Source organism: Ctenopharyngodon idella, chromosome 22 (genome assembly GCF_019924925.1).
Source record: "Ctenopharyngodon idella isolate HZGC_01 chromosome 22, HZGC01, whole genome shotgun sequence".
Lineage (NCBI taxonomy): Eukaryota > Metazoa > Chordata > Actinopteri > Cypriniformes > Xenocyprididae > Ctenopharyngodon > Ctenopharyngodon idella.
Window position 1 is genome coordinate 13,749,635 of NC_067241.1, and position 23,971 is coordinate 13,773,605.

General features: G+C 36.6%; 1 protein-coding gene and 1 long non-coding RNA gene across 2 annotated transcripts; one reads left to right on the forward strand and one right to left on the reverse strand.

Moving 5' to 3' along the window:
• Nucleotides 1-166: 166 nt before the first annotated feature.
• On the reverse strand, nucleotides 167-14,094 carry vwa1 (von Willebrand factor A domain containing 1). Its single transcript, XM_051879644.1, is given in 8 exon segments — nucleotides 167-1,609; nucleotides 3,410-3,675; nucleotides 4,399-4,462; nucleotides 4,464-4,687; nucleotides 6,086-6,409; nucleotides 8,048-8,387; nucleotides 8,389-8,606; nucleotides 13,677-14,094. Coding segments are annotated over 7 exon segments (1,509 nt in total). The 5' UTR covers nucleotides 13,762-14,094; the 3' UTR covers nucleotides 167-1,609; nucleotides 3,410-3,421.
• On the forward strand, nucleotides 8,617-23,390 carry LOC127504718 (uncharacterized). Its single transcript, XR_007927432.1, has 3 exons — nucleotides 8,617-10,337; nucleotides 14,952-14,989; nucleotides 20,228-23,390. It is a non-coding gene; the product is annotated as an uncharacterized LOC127504718 (long non-coding RNA).
• Nucleotides 23,391-23,971: the final 581 nt, after the last annotated feature.

The window sequence follows — 23,971 nt, forward strand, 5'->3', positions numbered from 1 at the left end:
ATATATATATATATATATATATGTGTGTATTTGTGTGTTATATATATTATATATGTATTATTATATTTCTTATATTTAAGAATTAAATAAAATGAAATATAACATTCTTAAGGCATAAATAATTACTTTATTGCACAGAGGTTTAGAAACAAAAGCAGACATGGACTGAAATGGATCCTTTTTTTATTATTATTATTTAATAACTAAAAACATTTTGAAAACAGTGATGTGTAAGACGTGCAGCCAAGCTGGGAATGAACAAGCACCTTTTCATAATACAGAAAGCCCAACCTGCCATTATGATGCAACAAACAAAGACACAAAATATCAGATGTGAATGTTTTGAATAGCTATAGAAATGGACTACAAATTCTTGCAGAATGACCCTGAAATAAGTATGAAATAGTTTTTTTTTTTGCTTATGTCTTGATGAGTGATATGAAAACTTGACATCATTGAAAGACTGTAAGAACAAAATGATGAATCCCTAAACACTATTTTAAGACCTTGATCCAGCCTGCGAACTTATGTTTGCCTGTTAAGACACGACTACAGAGAAAATCATTAATCTGATCAATGATAAATCCAATCTACAGTATGCATGCACAGGGAAAAGCTTAACCCCGAGTCACTATTCTTGAAACAAACCAATCGTGGCTCTTTTGAACCACAAAACATCTGCGACCAACATCTGTGAAGTCTTAATACTTTAGCCACAGTGATTAAGATCCATGCCAGATTTTCAGAGTTTCACCACTGACAAAATCTGTAGCTATGGTAACGAGTAAGTTAAGCAGGGTTATGATACTTGTATTGACCTTAAAAGAAAAACCAGTGATGGAGGTTATTCAGATTCCCCCTAAAAGTGTCTTATTGTTCCCCTTTCAAACTGTACGGAGGAATCTAAAAAAAACAAAAAAATACAGTAACCAACTATGTCTCTGATAAATATATCCCAAAAAGCATTAGTAGGATATTTACAAACTATTGATTTTGTGATATAACTCTTAATAAAAACCTGAATTTCTAATTCTGGCAATTTAAAGGAATATCATGGGTTCAGCTGGAAGTCTGTGGTAAAAGACACCACACATAAATGTTAAAATACACAGTTTCTAAAGTAGCCACATGATAAAATCGCTAATTTTGTCTGTTATAATCATAATTAATGACCATATAAACCCTGTAACTTTCACTCAATATACACGAGGATACTACAAACAGACTGTTAATGAAGTGCATAACTGTAAATGTGATTTTTGCTTGTTTTTACAGGAGTCAAAACTATCTGCGGTAATGCACAGCAAGCCACATATGCGGCAAAAAGTGCTGAACCCGAAACATTCCTTTAAAACTCTCATTGTTGAGTCACTTTTCAGTTCAGACTCGTTTAGTCTCTGTGTTCTAGGTGTTGTTTGGGGTTTGTGTGTCAGTGCATGTTGTGTTGGTGTGTTTAAAGATCACCATCTATGGGTGATGAGTTTTCCAACAGAGTCCTGGACTCCCCTGTCCTCCCATCTGTCCATTTGAGGAAGGCTTTTGGTGTTGTTCTTCCCCCCCATCTCTCATGTTTGGCAGAGCGGCGCTCCACAGTTCCAGATCAGCACAGCTGTGCAGTAAAACAAACAAAAGGTGCATGTTTAAAAGTGTACGCAGTGTTAAAAGCTTAACATTTCGCTTTTTTGTTTGTCTAACCAATGTATTCACATCATACATTTCTGTTTGGAGGAATTACTTCACTTTTAACCCTGTAAATCCTGCTGTATCATATTTGATATGCAAATTTCTAAGGCCTCTAAATTATCAACATGATCAAAACTTTGCTGAAAAACATGTTGCACACATGCCTTGTCGTCTGATTGATAATTCATACTTTTTAGCAAGTAAAAGGCCTTTTAGTAAGTCTTTTTGCTATAAAATCTTTACTGATTTGTATAAAGTAAACATAAGAATAACTATAATATTTTCAGTAATATTGCAAGTTGAGTACTTACTGGACTAATGCAACTTGGGGTTATCAATATATCATATTTTAAAATAATGTTGTAATGCGAGTATCAAACATGATCCATCAGGCTTTTGAGGAAGGTTTTTTTTTTTGTTCATCTCAATCATCATTGTATTGCATTGCATTTTATGTTTTGCCCCACAATAAAATCATAAAAAACTGAGCATTTAACTCTTTCCCCACCAGAAAGTTGCCAGTGTTTTTGATCATTTTCACAAAACTTTCATGGCTCCTAGAATATTTTGTTGTATGAATATATGAACATGCAATATATCAAAAGAAAGAACAGAGCCTCTGATTTTAAACACAAAACCCCGTTTTATTTTAGCTTCGTGCATTCTGAAGCTGAGAAAACTGTTTTTTCAAAGACTACAACGTGCATAAGCAATGGTTTTATCGCTTGTTTCTGCTTTTTTGCATGTGTTTTGATCCGGAGATTCCGTACTCTTTTGCGTAATGGCGCCATCTACCGTATAACAGTGAAAACATGGAAAGCCGGAAAATTCCGTCAAAGGCGGGCAAAGAGTTAAATATCATCTTACTAAGACATATTATTGGGAAATATAGAGTGACAACTGATATTTATGTGCATTTTATGAAGATCTCACTGATTTACATTACAAGCTATAGGAATTTTCTTACTTTTTGGCCATATAAATAGCAGCAACTCCACCAAATTGCATATTTTGCTCAGTTTGGGCCTCTGTTTTGTTCCTCCTCATGTGTGAGCTCCATATTCTCTTATATCATTCTATATGAGCCGCAAAAAACATATGTTTCACATGTGATATACTCACTAAGGGTGTAACGGTTCTCGGTAAAAATAAATAAATAAATAAATCGAGCCGTACCGTTCTCCACCCACAGATCGGCACGCACTTGCACCGGGCTTCATCTCAAATCTGACAGCGCATCTATAATATGGTTTGTTGAAAATGTAAACATGCGAGAGCAAGGCGCGAAAGAGAAGTCGCGCGCGCTGTGACAAAATTGTACTCATCCGAAGCGCGCACATGCTTATCTCAGGCAGCGCGCAAATACTGAGTTCTCTTTCAAATCTTGCGCTTAAACGGACAAATTCACACAAAAATTATGTTTGGCGAGTATCCTAGCAAAAATAGTAGGTTATGTCTTAAGTGAACAGTTGTCCTATTTTCTCTGAACATAGCACATACTGACCTGTACCGAAACCCTAAAACCATGATAAAAAGTAATTTGAACTGTTGCCTAATATTCAAACATGAAACCTTTTTAGATAAGGTTCAACAAACTGTTCCATTTTGTCCAAATTAGTATTTTTGGACTATATTATGTCATATATCAGGCTTTACAGGGTTAAGATGCTTTTTTCATAACATAAAATAACCCATAATCCCCATGTTCTACAGACGGGTGTCTCACCGGAAACCAGATCTAAGCAGTGCAGCAGAGACCCTCGCCACGAGCCGTCCGGTACACCGGGGAGACGCAGACACGGGCTCTGGAGGGTACATGGTTGAGGGTGGTGGACAGGCGGTTGGGTGGTAAATACAGGGTGGAGCGCTGGCTCTGACCTCGCTCCCATGTGACCCAGTAACCGCGGAGCCCGTCGTAATTCCCCTTCCACCGGAGCTGCACTGACTCATTGCCCACAGTGGTCAGCTGCAGATCAGAGAGAGCCGGCAGCACTGAGAGAAAGAAGGAGAGAGGTCAAGCTTCCCGTTTCTTGCTGGGAATCAGAGGGAGGTGAGGGGATGTGGGAATGACATTGGCAGGAACATTGGTGTGGTCTGATTGGAAAAGAGCAATTCCAACACTATTCCAAATGAATTTAAATATATAACTTGATGAATACAATAACCCCCGGTTTCACAGACAAGGTTTAAGCCTAGTCCCAGACTAAAATGCATGTTTGAGCTGTTTTAACTGAAAGCAACTTGATTAAAGGAGCATTTAAAGGGATAGTTCACCCAAAAATGAAAATGATCCCATGATTTACTCACCCTCAAGCCATCCTAGGTGTATATGACTATCTTCTTTTTTGAGACGAACACAATCTGAGATATATTTAAAAATATCCTGGCTCTTCCAAGCTTTATAATGTTTGTGAAAGGGGGCGAGATTTTGAAGCCCCAAAAAATGCATCCATCCATCATAAAAATAATCCACACAACTCCAGGCAGTTAATAAAGGCCTTCTGAAGCGAAGAAATGGGTTTTTGTCTGAAAAGTATCCATATTTAAAACTTTATTAACTATAATAACTACTTTTTGGGTGAACTATCCCTTTAAATATCCTTATTAGGCCTTCGTTAAGTTAGCCCTGTCTGTGAAACCAGGCCCAGGTGTCAATTTACTGGAAAAGGAAAGTACACTTATAATGGAATGCATAACACATCTGTTCATCCTTACCTTCCTGTGTACAGGCTTTAACCGACATGGCTCTCTCTTTGCCAGAGGACTGTCTTGCGCTTATAGGTGACCAGGTACTGCGTGTCGGGCTGGAGGTCAGTAAGGACTATGGAGTCCTGCCTGTTATTGACGCTGATCACCCGGAGCGGCCCTGAAGGAAGAGCTGAGTACTCCACCTGGTAGGCCTGTATGAGATGAGGCAGCAGCGGAGCCCAGCTCACACGCACACTGCTGCTGCTCGACTCGGACACCGTCACTGTGGAGAGAGTCTGGACCTCCGGCTGAGCCACTGAGGAGAAGACATGAGAGAGGTTTAAACAAAGATGGAGATTGTGCATATAGCCACATTTCTTTAAATAACTTTGTATAATCCACAAGAGTAACATAGAGGGATCCCTTAACATATGTGTAAAGTCAACAAGAAACTGTTCATATCCCACTTTACTTCTATAATTTAATGTTTCAAAGGTAATGTTTTTTTATGAAGACAAGGGGGGATATGCACTAATTTTTATTTCATGTTGACTTTAACAGTGAATATGCAATATCAGTATTTCTCAGTGATTCTCAATTCTCATTATTGTAATAGAGCTAAAATTACATTTTAATATTACAAAAAAAATATATTTATTATTAAATTAACATGAATTAAATATGAACATTATTATTATTAATACATTGTATGTTCATTTAAAAACAATAACAATAATATGAATATTACATTTAATTAATTATATCTAATTAATGATAAAAAATTACAATAATAAAAAGAATAATTATTAACAATAATACATTTAATGTTTATATTTATTTAATGCTATTTAATATTATTATTATTATTATTATAAACATAATTTAAACATTAAAGACAATAAAAAAAATAAAAATCATTCTCAGTATTCTAAGTATAATTTCTTATTTGATAATATTTATCATTATTATTGTTGTTATTATTTAATGTTAAGGTAATGATATTTAATGCTAATAATTATAATAACAATGATCATTATTATTATTATTACTAATACATTTAATATTCATATTTAATTAATGATATCTAATTAATTCTATTAATAATACTAATAACAATAATACATTTAATGTTCATATTTAATTAATGCTATTTAATAATAATAATTATAATAATTATTATTATAAGCATAATTTAAACATTAAAGACAATAAAAAAATAAGGGTCATAAAAATCATTCTCAGTATTCTAAATATAATTTCTTATTTGTTAATATTTATCATTATTATTGTTGTTGTTGTTGTTATTATTTAATGTTAAGTTAATGATATTTAATGCTAATAATTATAATAACAATGATCATTATTATTATTAATAATACATTTAATATTCATTTTTAATTAATGATGTCTAATTAATGCTATTAATATTACTAATATTAATAATTCCTTATTATGTTCATATTTAATTAATGCAAATCATCATTATTATTATTATTATTATTAGCATTATTATTATAAGCATGAATTAAACATTAAAGACACAACGTCCAAAAACTAATGGTCATAAAAAATAATTTTCATTATGCGAAGTATAGTTTCTTTTCTTCTTCTTTTGAACTTGTGATGAACTATGATCTGGATATATTCTTAACAGGCTTTATGAGATTCACACTTCGGTTCCATTTCAGTGATCACTAATCTACATATTGCGCACCTGGATGTGTAGTAAAGGTGGCGTGAAGCGAGTTCAGGAACTCCAGGTTAGCCTTCGGCGTGAGGGTGACGCTGTATGTAGTGTCTGGACGCAGGCCAGTCAGCTGAGCCGAGCTGGCATCTCCAGGCCTCGTGATCCTCTGAAAAGGACCCAAATTAGTGCCAGGACTGGTGCCCGGACCTCCGGACCCTCCAGTCTGCCCTGTCCGGATGGGACCAAACTGGATATCGTAGTAGCCGGTACCAGCCAACACAGGCCTCCATTCCAGCTGAGCTGAAGTAGTGGTGACCGACTTCACCTGTAGCCTCTCGGCCCGAATAATCTCTGCATTTGATCAGAGAGAAAGAGAAATAAGAGATGGCAGAAATGAAATTAGTCACTCTAGTCTCTAAATCCATGCCTAGGGCAATTTCTAAAAAGGATACAACACCACCTGGTCTGAATTATTGTGTGCAATCAATACGTTTGTTTATGTAAGTGTCTGGAAGTTGCACATATGTAAGGCCTTATATATGTGCGAAGGAATGCCTACTAATAATAGCTGCGTCTAGCGCTCCAGGGGACTTTGCTGGGGGTCGAAAAGGATAAAATAATTTCTGTATAAATAGCCCTCATCTCTCATTACAGTGTCTGCCGGTTTCTGTCCCTGTTTCCTCATGGCACTTCTTATCTTGGAGCTGTCTCAAGCTATTTGTGTCGGAGTTGACTGGCATTTGAGATTCCTTCGGCACACAGGGGCGGAGGTACGAAGCTATTCACACCCACATCAGATCACTCTCCCTATTTAGAAAACACTCTCATAAGATTGACTGTTGTTCTGGATAAAATATGAAATCAAGATCTACAGAGATTCATAAAGTGTCAAGAATTTTGTTTTTTATATGAATAATTCTCTTTAACTCTTTCCTCACCATTGACGGAATTTTCCAGCAATCCATGAATTACTAATTCGTTCCCTCGATTTGCTAAATCATGCGCACGATTTACTAATTCGTTCCCTCGATTTGCTAAATCGTGCTCACGATTTACTAATTCGTTCCCTCGATTTGCTAAATCGTGCGCACGATTTACTAATTCGTTCCCTCGATTTGCTAAATCGTGCGCACGATTTACTAATTCGTTCCCTCGATTTGCTAAATCGTGCGCACGATTTACTACTTCGTTCCCTCGATTTGCTAAATCGTGCTCACGATTTACTAATTCGTTCCCTCGATTTGCTAAATTGTGCACACGATTTACGATTTCGTTCCCTCGATTTGCTAAATAGTGCACACGATTTACTAATTCGTTCCCTCGATTTGCTAAATCGTGCTCACGATTTACTAATTCGTTCCCTCGATTTGCTAAATCGTGCTCACGATTTACTAATTTGTTCCCTCGATTTGCTAAATTGTGCACACGATTTACGATTTCGTTCCCTCGATTTGCTAAATAGTGCACACGATTTACTAATTCGTTCCCTCGATTTGCTAAATCGTGCTCACGATTTACTAATTCGTTCCCTCGATTTGCTAAATCGTGCGCATGATTTACTAATTAGTTCCCTCGATTTGCTAAATCGTGCGCACGATTTGCTAATTCGTTCCCTCGATTTGCTAAATCGTGCACATGATTTACTAATTAGTTCCCTCGATTTGCTAAATCGTGCTCACGATTTACTAATTCGTTCCCTCGATTTGCTAAATCGTGCGCAATATTTACTAATTATCATTATTAATTTACTAATTAATAATAATAATGAGGTTCTTTTGCAGTTTTTGGAGCTTGACAGTCCATGCATGTTCAATATTTGCTTTTGTAAAATGGAATCGATTATCATGAACATCTAAACATCTAACTTTGTATTCAACAGAATATTAAAAGTCAGGTTTGCAATGAAACGAGGGTGAGTATGTGATAGAATTTAGTTTTTTTTTGCCATAAACTATTGCAGTTTTTGAGATATTTAGGTGAAACACACACCAATAATTGCATTCCTCAAGTCTTCGCTGATGATGTTGATATCGTCAATGTCCACAAAGAACAGGTGCTCCTCTTTGGGTGGACTTACGACATCTCTCAGCACCTGGTAGTTCCCATGACCAGTGGAAACCACCAGTACAGCCACGCCCTCTTCTCGCAGCCTCGCCATTGGTTCCTGCACCTCGCCGGGATCCACTCCATCCGTGAGCCAAACCAGAACCCTGGGCAGATCTGGTCTGGCACCTCCTGGCACACCCTGTTTCAAAACTTGTTTCCTAGCCAACAGTAGAGCATCCACCGTGTTGGTGTCACCCTTTAGCTGTCTAGTCCTCTCCAGGGCCTGCCTGCAGTCCTTGCTGGGAGCTGTAGGTGTCAAAGCCGAACTCGAGATGGGGTTCGGTCCCAACCTGCAGCAGTCCCACCCTCACCTCATCCGGCCCTAACGAGAAAGGCAGCAGGAGCTCCGACAGGAAGTCCACCATACGGGAGAACTCGTAGGAGGCCACGCTACCAGAGGAGTCCAGGAGAAACAGGACATCGCCCTCGCAGCAGTTTAAAACTGTGGGTGAAAAACAACAGAAGACATTTAGGGAAAATGATCCATGGTTTATCATCTCGAGAGGGGGGAGATGAGTGTTTATTTAGTACATACTGTAGCAGCACTAAAACACTCCAGACTTTCCAAGGCATGAGGAGAAGGAGTGTGAGTATATACAAGCTACTAGGGATTCCTTTGGTCGTATATTATATGCCCATGGCATTTTTTTGCCCATTTTATTGTCCGCCAGCTGTAAATCGTCCAATTGGTAAAAAAAAAAGTAAAAGCACACTTTTATTAAACAATTCACATGATTTTAGATGTCATTTAGCACAGACAAGCCCCAGAGTTTAATATTTAAAGGGATAGTTCACCCAAAAATGCATCTTCTGTTATCATTTACTCACCCTCATGTTGTTCCAAACCTGTGCGACACAAAAGAAGATTTTGGAAAGAATGATTAAGCTGTCCTAGGGTTTTGGACCGCATTGACTTTCAATGTATGGACAAGAAAAACATCAAGAAAGAAATGCATACAGGTTTGGAATAACATGAGTGTGAGTAAATTATGACAAGTTTCTTTTTGGGTAAACTATTCCTTTAGGGTTTTAAGGGGTTAAAAGGGGCGATAGTCTTGAAGGGCAGCAAAATTAATTTGATTTATTGAAATATATTTATATATTTATTTACAAATAGAAATTTTCAGCAAAAAATTCATAGTTCTCATTAAATTATTTTTATTGTAATAGAGTTAAAATTATATTTTAATATATAAATATATAAAATATTTAATATTATATTATAATAATAATTATTTATTTTAATATTAATAATATTATTTTAATAGTATTAAAAATTATGAATACATTTATTAATGTTGTTGTTGTTGATTATTATTATTATTTTCCCTTTTTGGAGCTTTTCAGTCCATGGTCAATATTTGATTTTGTATTATGGAAAATATCATCATGAGCTAAACATCAGAAGAAAAAGTCATACAGGTTTGTAAGGAAATGTGGGTGAATATGATGACTTAAATTAAGTAATATTTACTAAATAAAAATATTTTAAATAGTAGCATTTTTAGTAGTAGTAATAATAATAAAAAATATTATTATTATTATTTTATAGTCATATTGATATAATCATAAAATTTTTGGCCAAATTGTGCAGCCCTAAACAAACACAGCAAACCTGAAGCTTTTTTTTTTACTCACATTTTAAATCACAATTGCATTTTTTGCATCAGAATTTTTTTTGATTATTTTCCTAAATCATGCAGCTCTCAGTAGTATTAATTCAATTGCACAGCTTCAGATGTTTACTATGGAAGTTGAAAAAAGCTTTAACAAGTTTGGATGCTGTGTAGGCGCAACATTTAAACTCATTAAATGTTTATAGTGAACAATAAAATGAGGAGAAACTCTGAGAAAGAGCGGCCAAATGGAGATAAGTGTGAAAACGAGTGAGGAAATTAGCCATTTGAGAAAGGATGTAGGCTGGAACGGTAGATTCTAAAAATAAGGATAAGAAAACAGTAGTATTTATTAGGAAAAGGAAGAACTGGGGGCTTCACAATATTTCAAGAGATGGAACATTTGATTTTGCCATTACAGGAATTTCCTGGCAGAGAAGCCCTCTAACCTGGAGCAGCACGATAAACATAAACAGATGGGGGAAGGAACGGCCCTGCTACTGGATGTTACAACCGGGAGGCGGATGGACGGGTGTGCATGGAGAAAAAGGGGGGAGGTGAGAATTGGCTGTTCCATATGAGGTAAAAGAAGGAATGTAGAGGCTATTCCAGAAGCCCCTGAAGAGGAAGAAAGAGTATGTGCAGAAAAGAACGAGTGGGTTCAGAATGCTGCCAAGCACTCGTCACTTAAGACAATCCAAAGTCGCCCACCCAAGTCCTGTGAGAAGATCTGGAGGCGTCAGAACCAATTTGAATCAAATTATAAGAGAATCTTGCAAATCTCTCTTTGTTGCCCATCTTTTGAGATAAAGAAGTTTCACAAGTGGAACCAATGACTTCTAATAAAACTCGTAAAGCAGCACACTGCATAGTTCTCATAGTTTTCTTCTGCTTTGCAAGGAGAAAAGAGCCGATTGGGTCACTTGAACCTGTGTGAATTGCCAGACCGCTTGGAACCAGGGTGCGGTGGTACTTTGCACAGAGACTGCAAAGCCAAAATGCTCAAGGCTCTTCCAAATTTACTCTCTGTGAGTCACTGTGTTGGTGTGTCTATGGTTTTGTTCAGACAGGCAGCAAAAATGGTAGTTTTGTGGCAATCAGATTTGAATAAATAGTTCAGCCATGAAACTCTTATTTGTGTTTTGATTGGTTGTTTCAATGTAACTTCCACAGTCAATCCATTTCAGGTATCCAAGGTTTATAACCTTGACGCATCCAAACGAATACACTAAAGGCCCGTTCATACCAAGAACGATAACTATATTTGCGTCCAGACCAACGAACGATAACGGTCTGTTTATTCTAAGCTCACGCTGCGGTTTCAAAGTGTGTACAACATGTTTTTGCTGTTCTTGTTCCATTTACACAGCTTTAACCAGCAGATGTCCTCAGCATGCTATGTTTGAGAGAATAGCTAGTGTAATCGATCAAATCTAACAGTGAATTTAGCTGACGAACTCAATATAGTGGAATAAAAACAACGCCTTGTCTTTTTCACTGCAACACAATGTTGTCGAAACTAGCACTGGATACCTGAGGTAATTTTTTATTAGGGATACACCGATATGAAAATTTCGGCCAATACCGATAACCGATAATTCTTTATATTTGAAAGCCGATAACTGATATTGGCCGATAAATCTGAATCCAAATTTTTATATAATTTTTGAGAGAATTAATTACAAAAACAAAAGTTTCTCCATTAAAAGCCATGTTCCAAGCACAAAATTATAATGTTCTTATTATAATTTTATGTAGCCTATATGACAGACTTGCGCTGCACTTAACTGTATTTTCTGTATGACTCCAGTCATATTTCAAGCAATTTAAAACCATCATTGTGAATGGTGCGCATCTGAAGTGTCTCAGCTGAAGGAAATAATCCATTATTTATCGGCTTTAATATATCAGCCGATATGGTGGCCGATATATCGTGCATCCCTATTTTTTATGTTACACTCTTTGCTAGCCTGGCATAATGATCTCATCGTTAATACTTCTCACCATTTATTCCGAGGGTATGGCCGATTGTTTTCCATATATCAATTTTTTTTAAAGTCTCCTTGAAAAGGGTCAAACAGTGGTGGATTTTTCTGGACCTCTGCGATTAACTTTCACCTGCAATGTCGTCTGCCCTTTTTAAAGGCTGTGAGTGTTTTATCGTTCAACAGCTGGAAAAAAAATCGTTCTGATCCCAACGATCATTTCTCAATATCGTTATCGTTATAGCTGTGGTGTGGACAGTGCTATTCTTTTATATTTAGAACAAATTTTCGAACTATATCTTTCTCGTTATCTTTATAGTTATCGTTCTTGGTGTGAACGGGGCTTTACGCTGCGCCCTCCACCTCCCTAGCTCCACCTGCCTAGATCTAGCAGCAGTCGCATGTTTCCACTGATTTCATGTTGTGGTCTAAACCACATATACCTTTTGAAATCTGATAAAAGTCTAATTTTTTATGTCATTTGCATGTAAAATGAATGTTTGAACTGAGCTGTGTTTGAATACGCTAATTTTTGCTCTCATATAGAGAACTATGAGACATTCACTACTAGTGAATAGTGAATGAGTGAGCGAGTCAGTGGTTTTGGATTCAGTACATGCATGAATTCCTCTGTTGTTTATCTTCCATCATGCGTTTCATGAGTTCAGTGGGATGTCATGATAGACATCAACAGAGGCAAAATAAACACAATGCCCCTATTTTCTGGCATTTAATTGGTTTCGCGAAAGCGGTCGATTGCCTAACATTAGTGACTGACAAGAAGAATCCTTTAATTTGCACGCCTCACTCAACGTGTATGTCAGTGATGTGCTGACAACCAGTTATGGCTGTGCTATTCATACAGCAAATACTCCCTTGTCAGTTATAAGTCCTGAAAATTTAAGGCAGTGACTTTTTTTATCAATCCAAATTGTGTATGAATATAACTATATTTAACACAGCAAAATATAAGACAACACCCAGATCACAGTCCAGGGAGAAAATGCTTTACTGGAACTTAAAAAATTTGGGCCATATGTTTTGAAAGAAAAGAATCCCCTGACACGATGTGTGAAGGAAAATGCTTTTACACACATGTTTTTCTTCTAGCTCACATGTTTGTAATGTATGTCTGCTGGTGATCCATCAGTCATGTTTATCAGAGAGTATCTCCAAATTTCTGTTTTCAGTTGCATTATTGTTTAAAGGGCTTTGAGATCTTGATGAATTAACCATGAATAGAATAGAATAGAATGTTAAGGTTAACCTTAACTCTGAGCAGTGGTCAGTGATTTGCATTAGTAATGATTATTATAACACACAAACTCAATGCACGTCTGTTCATAAGGACTGTATGTTAACATTAGTTAATACAATAATAGATAACATGAAATAACTGTTTTATTTTTGCTCTTTGGTTTTGCAAAATAAAAGATTATCTGCTTTTCTGAATCAGGTACTGACTGATATCTCACCTTAATCAGGTACTGACCCACATGACTCACCTGTCCTGACTCCTGAATCAGATGAATCAGCTGTCCTAAAACATGACTCACCTAAATCAAATACTGAGTCCTGAATTAACCAATGTGTTTCCCCAGTAATAAATCACTTTCACTACCTAAAGAATATTGAATTAAATTGTTAATCAGGCACTGAATACCGATTTAACAAATATAATTCACTTTAAATAACATACAGAGTCTCTTGAGGTAAAAACGTAGCTTATTATCGTTCTGGTTTTGAGTCCTGAATGAAATGCTTGACTCGGCTGAATCAGGCATCGAGTTTCAAATTAACACATGATATATGATTCAAGTAAAATGTGTACCGCGTCCTGTGGATTAAAGAATACAATTCCCCAAAATCTCATATTGAGCTCCGAATTAAAACATGACTGAAACGACTCACCTGAATCAGGTACCGAGTCCTGAGCGTCTCCTGCCCACAGAAACACGCTGAACAAAACACACGTGAGCACTTTTCGGAACTCCATGATGGACTTTATGTCAAAATTATAGTCAATTCTGGACGTTTTAACGCGTCTACATCGCCTAGCACGATTTCTATTAAATTTATTCCTCTAAAATCCGTATGTTTCACTTTACAAGTCGCATTCAATGGCAGTCACCAGAGCTATAACTGCAATAAAATCGCAGCTGCAGCACCTGCGCGGCTATTCTACATTATTTACGCGTCGAGAGCGAAATAAACACGAAACTTTTTGTGCTGCCATAAACTACTAACTACCAGTTACGGATTAAACTCTCTCTCTCTCTCTCGGCTACTGAGTGCAGCAGGTTCCCTCCCGCCCCTCTGTGACCTGCGCACTCCTCCTCCTCTATTAGACGGGTACCAGCGTCACCATCTTGAACCTGTGCCCGGTTTCTGGTCCTTCTGATGTTTATGTTTCAGTTATTTTCTTGCTAGGGAATGGGCATATATTATGTATCATTATGAGTAACTAGCACTGGCCGCTTGGGTCTGTACACAGTACACAGTTCAGTAGAGCATTTTAGTTGACACTAATGCTCTCATAACAGTTTTTTTCTTTACACATAGGCTACATGGAGTTTTGGCCATGCATTTGGGTCAGTGTATACTTCTATCTAGTATCTACAGTATTCGCCGGGAGTTTGATTGACAGGTGATCTAACCAATCATAACGCTGAATCTGCCGTTATGTCCGACCAATATTAACTATGTTATTCTAGTCTTTGGTCTGACAAAGCAGTCAGGGGAGTTAGTAGATTAACGTTGGTGTACTTGAACCTGAAAAATAGTGTGTAATAAGGTCTTTCCGCGGTTGAAACAACATTCCTTCTGATGTTCATTCATGTTTATTTGACGAGCCGAGGCCTCAGCGATCTGTCACGACACATTAAAGAGCCACAAAAACTGTATTTATTATTTAAATTTCTTTAAAAATTACAAAATTTGAAATTTGAGACTTTGCGGGTCTTTGCGAACGGTCAATTAAATATATAATTATAATTTATAAAATATCATATGTAGGCTAATACATTTATTTGATCAAAACTACAGTAAAAACTGTAATATTGTAAAATATTATTAGAATTTACAATAATTGTTTTGTATTTTAAATATATTGTGTGTTTAAGTGTTTATCTTGATAATAATGTCTACTCATGTGATTTCATTGTTTTGTGTTTGTTTGCCTTACAGATACACTTCCAGAGGCACCTAATAAAAGACACACACACGTGAGTTACTGCAGTCACATGAGAAGACAAGATAAAGTCTTATATAGAGTGTAAGTATATAAGGAAGTAGTAAAGGCAGCTTTCGACCAAACATTGCATTGGACCACACGCGGCATATTTCCTATACAGTGTAAAAATATCCCTAAAGCCGTGTTCACCATTACACACCTACTAAGCAAACAGATATGATATGATGTCTGCGAAGCTGAATTTACATTCAGTAGCTTAACCGCAATTCTTCCTTTGAACTCTCCCTGGGCAAACCCCGTGGAGAGTTCAAAACCTGTGCAGAGATTGTAAAATGAATGACTGGATATAGCAATTCATATATAAACGTGATCATGCAACAGTGTCGGGACAGTGTTGTGCATTGCTGCGCCCAACTAGTCTAGACATGCAGCGCACCCACCCTCATAAGACTGTCATCATTTGTACTCTGTCCAGAAGTCTTTCAATTGTTGATCCAATAAATCAGGTGCATCTGTGCACCTGGAAAAATTTTGCTCTGGAATGTGTGCATACAACTTTTGTATTCCAAAGCAAGTGGTCCAGCAATACTCTGTTATGCTCATCGAAGGTGAGGTAATATCATTCCAGAGAGTGTTGAGAGTGGAAATAAAGTGGGAGGAGAGTGATTTGAATATCAAATAGCAATGCAGAGCAGTTTTTAATCAAGGACCAACTCAAAAAGCATGGATTTTCCACTTGAGGTGTTTTGAATTTTCAAGAGAGCTTCATGAAAACTGAAATAGGTGTCTGCGTTCTCAGCCAAAATGGCTAATAGCTGTTCAAGTGAGCACTGTCCTGGGAATTGCATGGTCACATGATCTCACTAGGGCTTATGTTAACTGTATTCTGAGTCATTGGATGTGAGTGGGTATGAGGGAAGGGTACAGACACTCAGAGCTCCTCAGAGACAGCTCAGCTTTCTTAATGTGGCCGGGTGGACCAACATATGACCATGCTGGTTGACAAGGTTCAGCAGATATGGTAAGTTTCAGCATGGCTATGGTGGGTCACCAGGTAGAAGAGTTGGAGTCTTGATCTCGTGTTCTTAAAGGATTAGTTCACTTTAAAATGATTTACTCACCCTCAAGCCATCCTAGGTGTATATGACTTTCTTCTTTCTGATGAACACAATCGGAGTTATATTAATAATCACCCTGATGCTCCTAAGCATGGAAACCACCTGAAACTCAAAAAAGTCCATCATAAACGTACTCCACACGGCTCCGGGGGGTTAATAAAGGGCTTCTGAATCGAAGCGATGCATTTCTGTAAGAAAACTACCCATATTTAAAACATTATAAAGTAAAATAACTAGCTTCCACCAGACCGCCTTTCGTATTCAACTTACGAAGAAATTGTAATGCCTCTCGCAAGGTCAAAACACTTACGCTATGTCCTACATGTTCCGTATTCAACTTACGAAACAAGCACAGCTGACGCTTCAATACGGTTGAATAAGTTGAATAGGGAAGGCGGTCTGGCTCCTTCTTTTAAAAGTAATTTTCATTTTAAAGTGAACTAATCCTGTAAAGTCAGCATGAAATTGAAGCTGCGATAGTCTTTTCTTCTCTATTGTGGCGTGTCTGCGCGAAACGGGTTCTTGAACAAGAAAAAATGTTGGATGGGACTTGATGTCCATGGGGAACAAGTGTGCCACACAAGTCCTGAAAAGTGAAGCCAAACCATTTTGATCGCCCCCAGGTGGCTGGTCCAAGTATAGGTCATAAACCCCGCCCACACCATGTAATCAAATGGGACGTGAGATAAACTAAACAATCAAATTACACTTCAAATACATTTTTTCCAAAGATGTTTTCTGCCATTTTAGGTAGTTTTTATCACACTGATGTAAGTTCAAGTGCTTGTTTTTTTAATACGTTTGGTTTTAGTTAGTTATTTGATGCTATAAAAACAGGAGTGTGACTTCATGATTGACAACTGAAGCACCAACAAACTTTATTAGGGGTTTTCGGGAGGAGATTGGAGCTTTACCTTTAATTTCTACATTTACATAGCTGTTTATTTCACACCGACATTGAGTTGTTCTGCAGTAAACTGTACCAACCAATTCTGAGGGAGTGTGGGCGGGGCCTTGATATCACACCTCCACTTCTCGCTCTCTACTGCGCAGACTCTGGTTTTGAATCAGCGCAAGATGTTAGCGCCATATTGGGACATTGTCTGCTTCATTTTTCTACAGTGGAAGAGAGTGAAGGTACATCGTTAATCTTTTTTACAGTCTATGATGGGGAATTGATTGGATGGTTGTGGTTTGCTATTGGCCGATCTCATGTGAGTGACAGGTTGCCCCGCCCTCAAGCTGAGACACACGTCATGAGAGAAGAGAAGAGATGAGCTGCAAGAAGGAGTGGAAGTTATTTTGAAATTAAAAGATTACGTGAATTAAAAAAAAAAGATGTGCACAAATAGATAATTTAGGTAAAATTTAGAATACTGATGAGATTTTCCGGCTTTCCATGTTCTCACTGTAATATATGCTAGAGGGTGCTATCACACATCTTCTGAAGGAGTACTCCAGATCAAAACACAGGCAAAGAAGAAGCACGTGCGATATGTAAGCAGATGCATATGAAAAATAATGCCACCCAGCCACATTAAGAAAGCTGAGCTATCTCTGAGGAGCTCTAAGTGTCTGTACCCTTCCCTCATACCCACTCACATCCAATGACTCAGAATACAGTTAACATAAGCCCTAGTGAGATCATGTGACCATGCAGTTTCCAGGACAGTGCTCACTTGAACAGCTATTAGCCATTTTTGGCTGAGAACTCAGACACCTATTTCAGTTTTCATGAAGCCCTCTTGAAATTCAAGTGCACACCATGCTTTTTGAGTTGGTCCTTGATTAAAAACTGCAGAGGCATTGCTATTTGATATTTAAATCACTCTCCTTAAATCCTTCAGAAGAAATTACTATTATTTTGTAAGGTTTTGGATAGTAATTCCTTCTGACGTATTTGGTAATAATTAGTAAATAAATATATAAATAATTAGTAATTCCTTTAGAGGGAAGTAGTAACACTTGAGTCATCTCTATCCACAACCTTAGAAAAACTCTAGAATACTGTTCCAAATATGTAGTAATTCCTCCTGATGGATTGTTTTTGTCATCTCCTAGCAACATGTTTCTGTGTGAGTTTGATGTGTTCTGAACGATTTGAAAGTCGGAAAGTGTGTGATCCTTAACGCTGGAATACACTAAACAACTTTTGCACAGAGTTTTGCCCTGATTTACAGTTGATTTACAGAGTAAGTCTGCGGATTTTGGGCAGTCAGATTTTGCTGAAAATCATGTAGACCTCGAGATTCCATCCAGTCAGAGGATTTCAAACATGTTTGATATTTTGAGCTGATTTTAAAATACAAAATCTGAACCTTTGATGCTCTTTTTCAACATTTTCTTTAGGCCAACTGTTAGACTATGTTGCAGCGAACACTTCTTTAGTTTTTATTGCACAACAAATCTTTGTTCATCATAATCGTTTCATTTATTGCACTCATCCATCAGTAAACATTTCATATATTTTTTTATTGAAGTCTTTCTGATAATAGCTTGCAAATTCCATATTTCTTTAATTCTGACCAGTGTTGTTACTGTTAACTAAAACTAAACGTTTGGCAATTGAAATAAAGCTAAAATAAAACAAATATTAGATAAAAAACTTGAATGAATTAAAGCTATATATAAATATTTTTAAAAACTAATAAAAATGATAAAAGCACATAAAATTGTCAAAACTAAAATTAAAATTAAAACTGAAAATATAAAAATAAACACTGATTCAAAATATTAATGTTTATTTATTTAACGTCATAAAACAATACATTGGTATTTATTTATAATTTGTTCAGTTTAACAAAACAATACTGTTAAATAAAAATAAAGTGTGTATTATAGATAGAATAAAATAATAATAGTAATAATAATTAATAATAATAATAATTATTATTATTATTATTTTAAAGTAATATATTTGACGATAATAATAATGTATTATTATTATTATTATATAATAGTAGTATAATAATATAATAATAACAACAATAATAATAATTATTGCTGTTGTTAATGTTATAATTATTTAAAAATAATAGAATATATTTAATAGATAATAATAATATATTGAAATATTAAATATATAATTATTATTATTATTATTTAAATGTAATATAATCTGTTTAATAGATAAAAAATAATAATGTATTATTAATATTATGTAATAGTGGTATAATAATAATAACAATATTAATTATTATTGTTGTTGTTAATATTATAATTATTTAAAAATAATATAGTATATTTAATAGATAATAATAATATTGTATTGTAATATTAAATATATAATATTTATTATGATGATTATAATTTAAATGTAATATAATATATTTAATAGATTAAAATAATAATGTATTATTATTATTATTATTATTATTTAATAGTGGTAAATAATATAATAATTATTAATATTTTATTATAATATTAAGTGTAATAAAAACAATAATAATTGTTTTTGTTGTTAATATTATTATTTAAAAGTAAAATCATATATTTAAAATATATATTTATAGATAATAACAGCAATAATAAAATTGTATTGTGATATTTAGTAATTACAATAAAAATAATATTTGTTGTTATTATAATTATTGTTACTATTGCTATTATTATTACTATTATTATTATGTCATTAATTCCATTTCTATTCATAATTTCTATTCTACTTCCAGAATAATAAAGATGATGATTACCTTAGTCGGTGCAGTATTTTAACTGTGTGAAGATTGTGAAAGACACAGTTAGGAACACAAATGTTTCAATAAATTCACCATTTTCTTTATTTCAGATTAAAACTGACAAGCTGGTTCTGGATCTGGGTCTCCAGGGGTCTAGTTTTGCTCTGGTGCTTAGAGGGTTTGATATTGACTTGCATAAACAGGCACAATTGAATTCATACTGGTTTAAGCTGCTCTCTTCAGCGGTAAACTGTACTGTAGCCATAAACTGTTCTTAAACGCCCCCAGAAAGAGTTTTCAGTATGTAATTGTGGATAATACTAGTTTTTTAGAGAATCAACTGCCATTTCAGTTCTGTGCACAATATACACTCTCAGCTGTCAGACGAGGTTTTCAAGTTAAAAGCTGCTCTGTTATCGCAAGCATGAGAATAAACAAAGCTGTTATCTGATTTCTGTTATCTGTGTAATGCAGGCAAGGCAGGTTGAAATCCAATAAACGCAGCGACGATAATCAGAAGCACTCGGTACAAGGAGCCCGTGAGGCCCGCATTCGCTAATGAGGACCAGACAGAAGACGTAAATGATCACCTTCCATGCAAAAACTAAAAATACTATGGGAACGCAGAGGGGTTTCCCATCCTCTATTTGTGAAGAGCTGCCTTCCTGACTCTAAATGTGAGTTTTCAAGTACCTGCGTCACTTTAACTTCCCTCTTTGTGGTCTGAATGACCTGACTTCCACTCCTTTTCATGCTCAAGGTTTGTCACGACTCACGAGGGTTTGTTTGTGCACATTTTATGGCTTCCCATATGGGCCCCATGTGTTGGTATGTGTCTTTGCCTGTAAAGGGCCGGCAATCTGTTTGTTTACCACCATGTACATGTGATTACATGTTCTGTATCAGTGGGCAATCATGGGAATTAGAAGTAATGGAAAGCTGTTTTTCCATGCCTATAGGTTTCAGGAAAAAAGCAGCCGTTTCATCACAATTTCAGCACTCAGAGTTTCCCAATTTTATAGCGCCAACACCCACTTTACAACTTTTCCATGCAGCGCTCCCACACTGCGTCTCCCTGCCAGCTTAGTGCTGCATCTCAAGAAATCAATCCATCGCAACGTTCGTGAGACTGTGAACGAGGGTCCCTGATGTATTTACGGCATTCCAAAAAGCTTGGAAAGAAATCCTCAGTGGAAGAGGAATTTCCAAAAAAAAAAATGCTATTATATCCATGGACAAATACAATGAGGCCCTTGTGTCCTCATCTGGTGTCCGCTAAAGGTTCCTTTATTTAGAGCGTTTTTGTGCAAGAGCTGATCGTTTTGAATGGAAACCACATAATGTCTGGGGTTAAAGCTAGTAAAGCGCCCGTGATCTTTTTCATTCAGCTCAGACTTAGTCATCAGTGTTGTGAGTAAGCATGGATAAAGGCCACTGGGCGGACTTACTGACTTAATGTCAATGGGTGACAGCTTATTTTCCCATGGGAAGAAGCAGAAGCAGAGGTTGCATGCATTGAAGTCAAAACAGAGCCTTGATTCAGAGGGGTGTTTATAATTGCACGCACATCAACAAGGAGTTAGGATGTTAGCTTAATGATGTTTACTGGTATACTGTATTTCATTTTATAATGCCCCCTTTACAAGATGTAATATAAGTCTCTGGTGTCCCCAGAATGTGTCTGTGAAGTTTTAGCTCAAAATACCCCACAGATCATTTATTATAGCTTGTCAAATTTGCCCCTATTTGGGTGTGAGTAAAAACACACCATTTTTGTGTGTGTCCTTTTAAATGCTAATGAGCTGCTGCTCCCGGCCTCCTTTCCAGAAGAGGGCGGAGCTTTAACAGCTCGTGCTTCGGTTGTAGGTAGCGGGAAGTTCAGATCATTTTACTGACTCGGATCTTTTCAACTCTCGTGTCTTCATGTTCGGGTTGATCTGGGCTGTGATGCAATGCATGCAGTACCGGAAACAAAAATGATTAGTTCGCCTCTTGAGCCTTTGGGTTCGAATCGTTCGTTCATCAGGTCACAGCCCCATAGGCTGAATGCAGAAACAGAAATGATTAGTTCATCTCTCGAGTCTTCAGGACTGAGTCCTTCGTTCTTTTGTCACGCGACCGCTTCCCAGCTCAGTGTCTCGCAACAAATATAACATTACATTTGTATTGACTGTATGTTGTATTATATTTAGGAATGATCATAATTATCAAAAGATATGTGCAATAAACATTAATGTTATGCCACTATATCCCTTCTGACCAATCTTTTTATACAAATATTAGACCAATATGTCTTCATGGGAAAATCAATTATTATACTAGCTAAAAAACAAAAAACTAAACAAAAAAAAAAACTACGCACTTGTATAAGGTAGGTTGTGAATGAACTAATTTCTGTATCCAATACGGCTGTCATGTCACGTGGGAAAAAAAACGAAGGACTCAGACCCAAAGACTTGAGAGATGAACTAATCATTTCTGTTTCTGCATTCAGCCTATGGGGCTGGGATTTGATGAACGAACGGCTCGAACCCGAAAGACTCGAGAGGTGAACTAATGTTTTCTGTTTTGTTTAATTTCTATGGAATGTTGCATATGCGCGGTCAACCCAAAATGAACGAATCGCTCTCTGAGACAACTCGCTGTTCCCGAGTCATATTAAAGATTCATTCAAAATGAACGAATCGTTCATGAGCGATTGTTCAACAACAACAAAGCTGGAGAATCTCACGCAGCCAAAATGAGGATTGTCAGTAACGGTGTTCAGCCTTACATTGTTCAAACCGGAGTCGACACTGATGGAGAGACTCAGGAGGAAGTTAACACTTTTAGAATGAAACTGGACGTTTCTGAACGGTTAGTGGATAAATTTATGTAGTTGCTGTGGAGTTGATTCAACTCATCGACTAGCATGTGCCGTCATGTTAATCTTTTGTGCAAATCCAGCGTTGAATTGACCCTCGTTTGTGAAGCAGTCTGGTGTAAAATGGCGGCATGGTAACAACACTCTACTACAGCAACTCTTCCTCTTCTCTAAAGCAGCCCAACATGGCCTCACCCCCTTTGTTGCATGTTCTCAGGGGCGGGGTTTATGTACATTTTAGGATTAGTGATGTCACCAACCCGGGAAGAAGCTCGTTGTAGTCCCTACCAGCCATTTGTTGTAGTCCATAAAAAGCGATTTCTGTAAAAGGAAATATCCAAAGACTATAGAATAACACAAAACGCGTCACTCGTATTATTTTGAATGGGAGAACGCGCAATATGGCGTAATAAGTCCCGCCTTCTAAATAAGAGGCAATCTCAGATTGGTAAAGTCATCGCGTCACTGCAGCGGCCGTTAGAAGCTCCGGTTCGAAACAATCAGACGTGCGCCTCCGAAATGAGACACAAGAGACGCGCATATAGGTCTGCACATGCGCATTAGCTTGATACAGCCTGAAAAATACCGTTTTTTGTCATGATTCGAACATTTAGAAACAAAATTTATGAGACAGTTGTTGTCAGATTTCATTGGTGATTTCAAATATGAAATTTAATCGAAAGCTTGGCAAACAGTTTTAGAGAATTTGATGTTTCCCCATTCAAAGAGATAGAAGCTGCACTTGAATGCCCGAGAAGCGTTTTAAAGATGGCTGCTGAGTGAAATGACTTGTCTTAAAGGAACACTCCACTTTTTTTGAAAATAGGCTCATTTTCCAACTCCCCTAGAGTTAAACAGTTGAGTTTTACCATTTTCAAATCCATTTAGCAATCTCCAGGTCTGGCGGTACCACTTTTAGCATAGCTTAGCATAGTTCATTGAATCTGATTAGACCGTTAGCATCACGCTCAAAAATGACCAAAGAGTTTCGATATTTTTCCTATTTAAACTTGACTCTTTTGTAGTTACATCGTGTACTAAGACCGATGGAAAATGAAAAGTTGTGATTTTCAAGGCCGATATGGCTAGGAACTATATTCTCATTCCGGCGTAATAATCAAGGAACTTTGCTGCCGTACCATGGGTGCAGCAGGTGCAATGTTATTACGCAGACCCGGAGATCGGCTGAATGGATTCGAAAACGGTAAAACTCAACTGTTTAACTCTATGGGAGTTGGAAAATGAGCCTATTTTCAAAAAAAGTGGAGTGTTCCTTTAAAGGGACTTTGGAAATATCTCTCTTTGCATTAAACTTTGAGAGTCGTAACTTTGCAGATGCTCAAACAGCAACATTA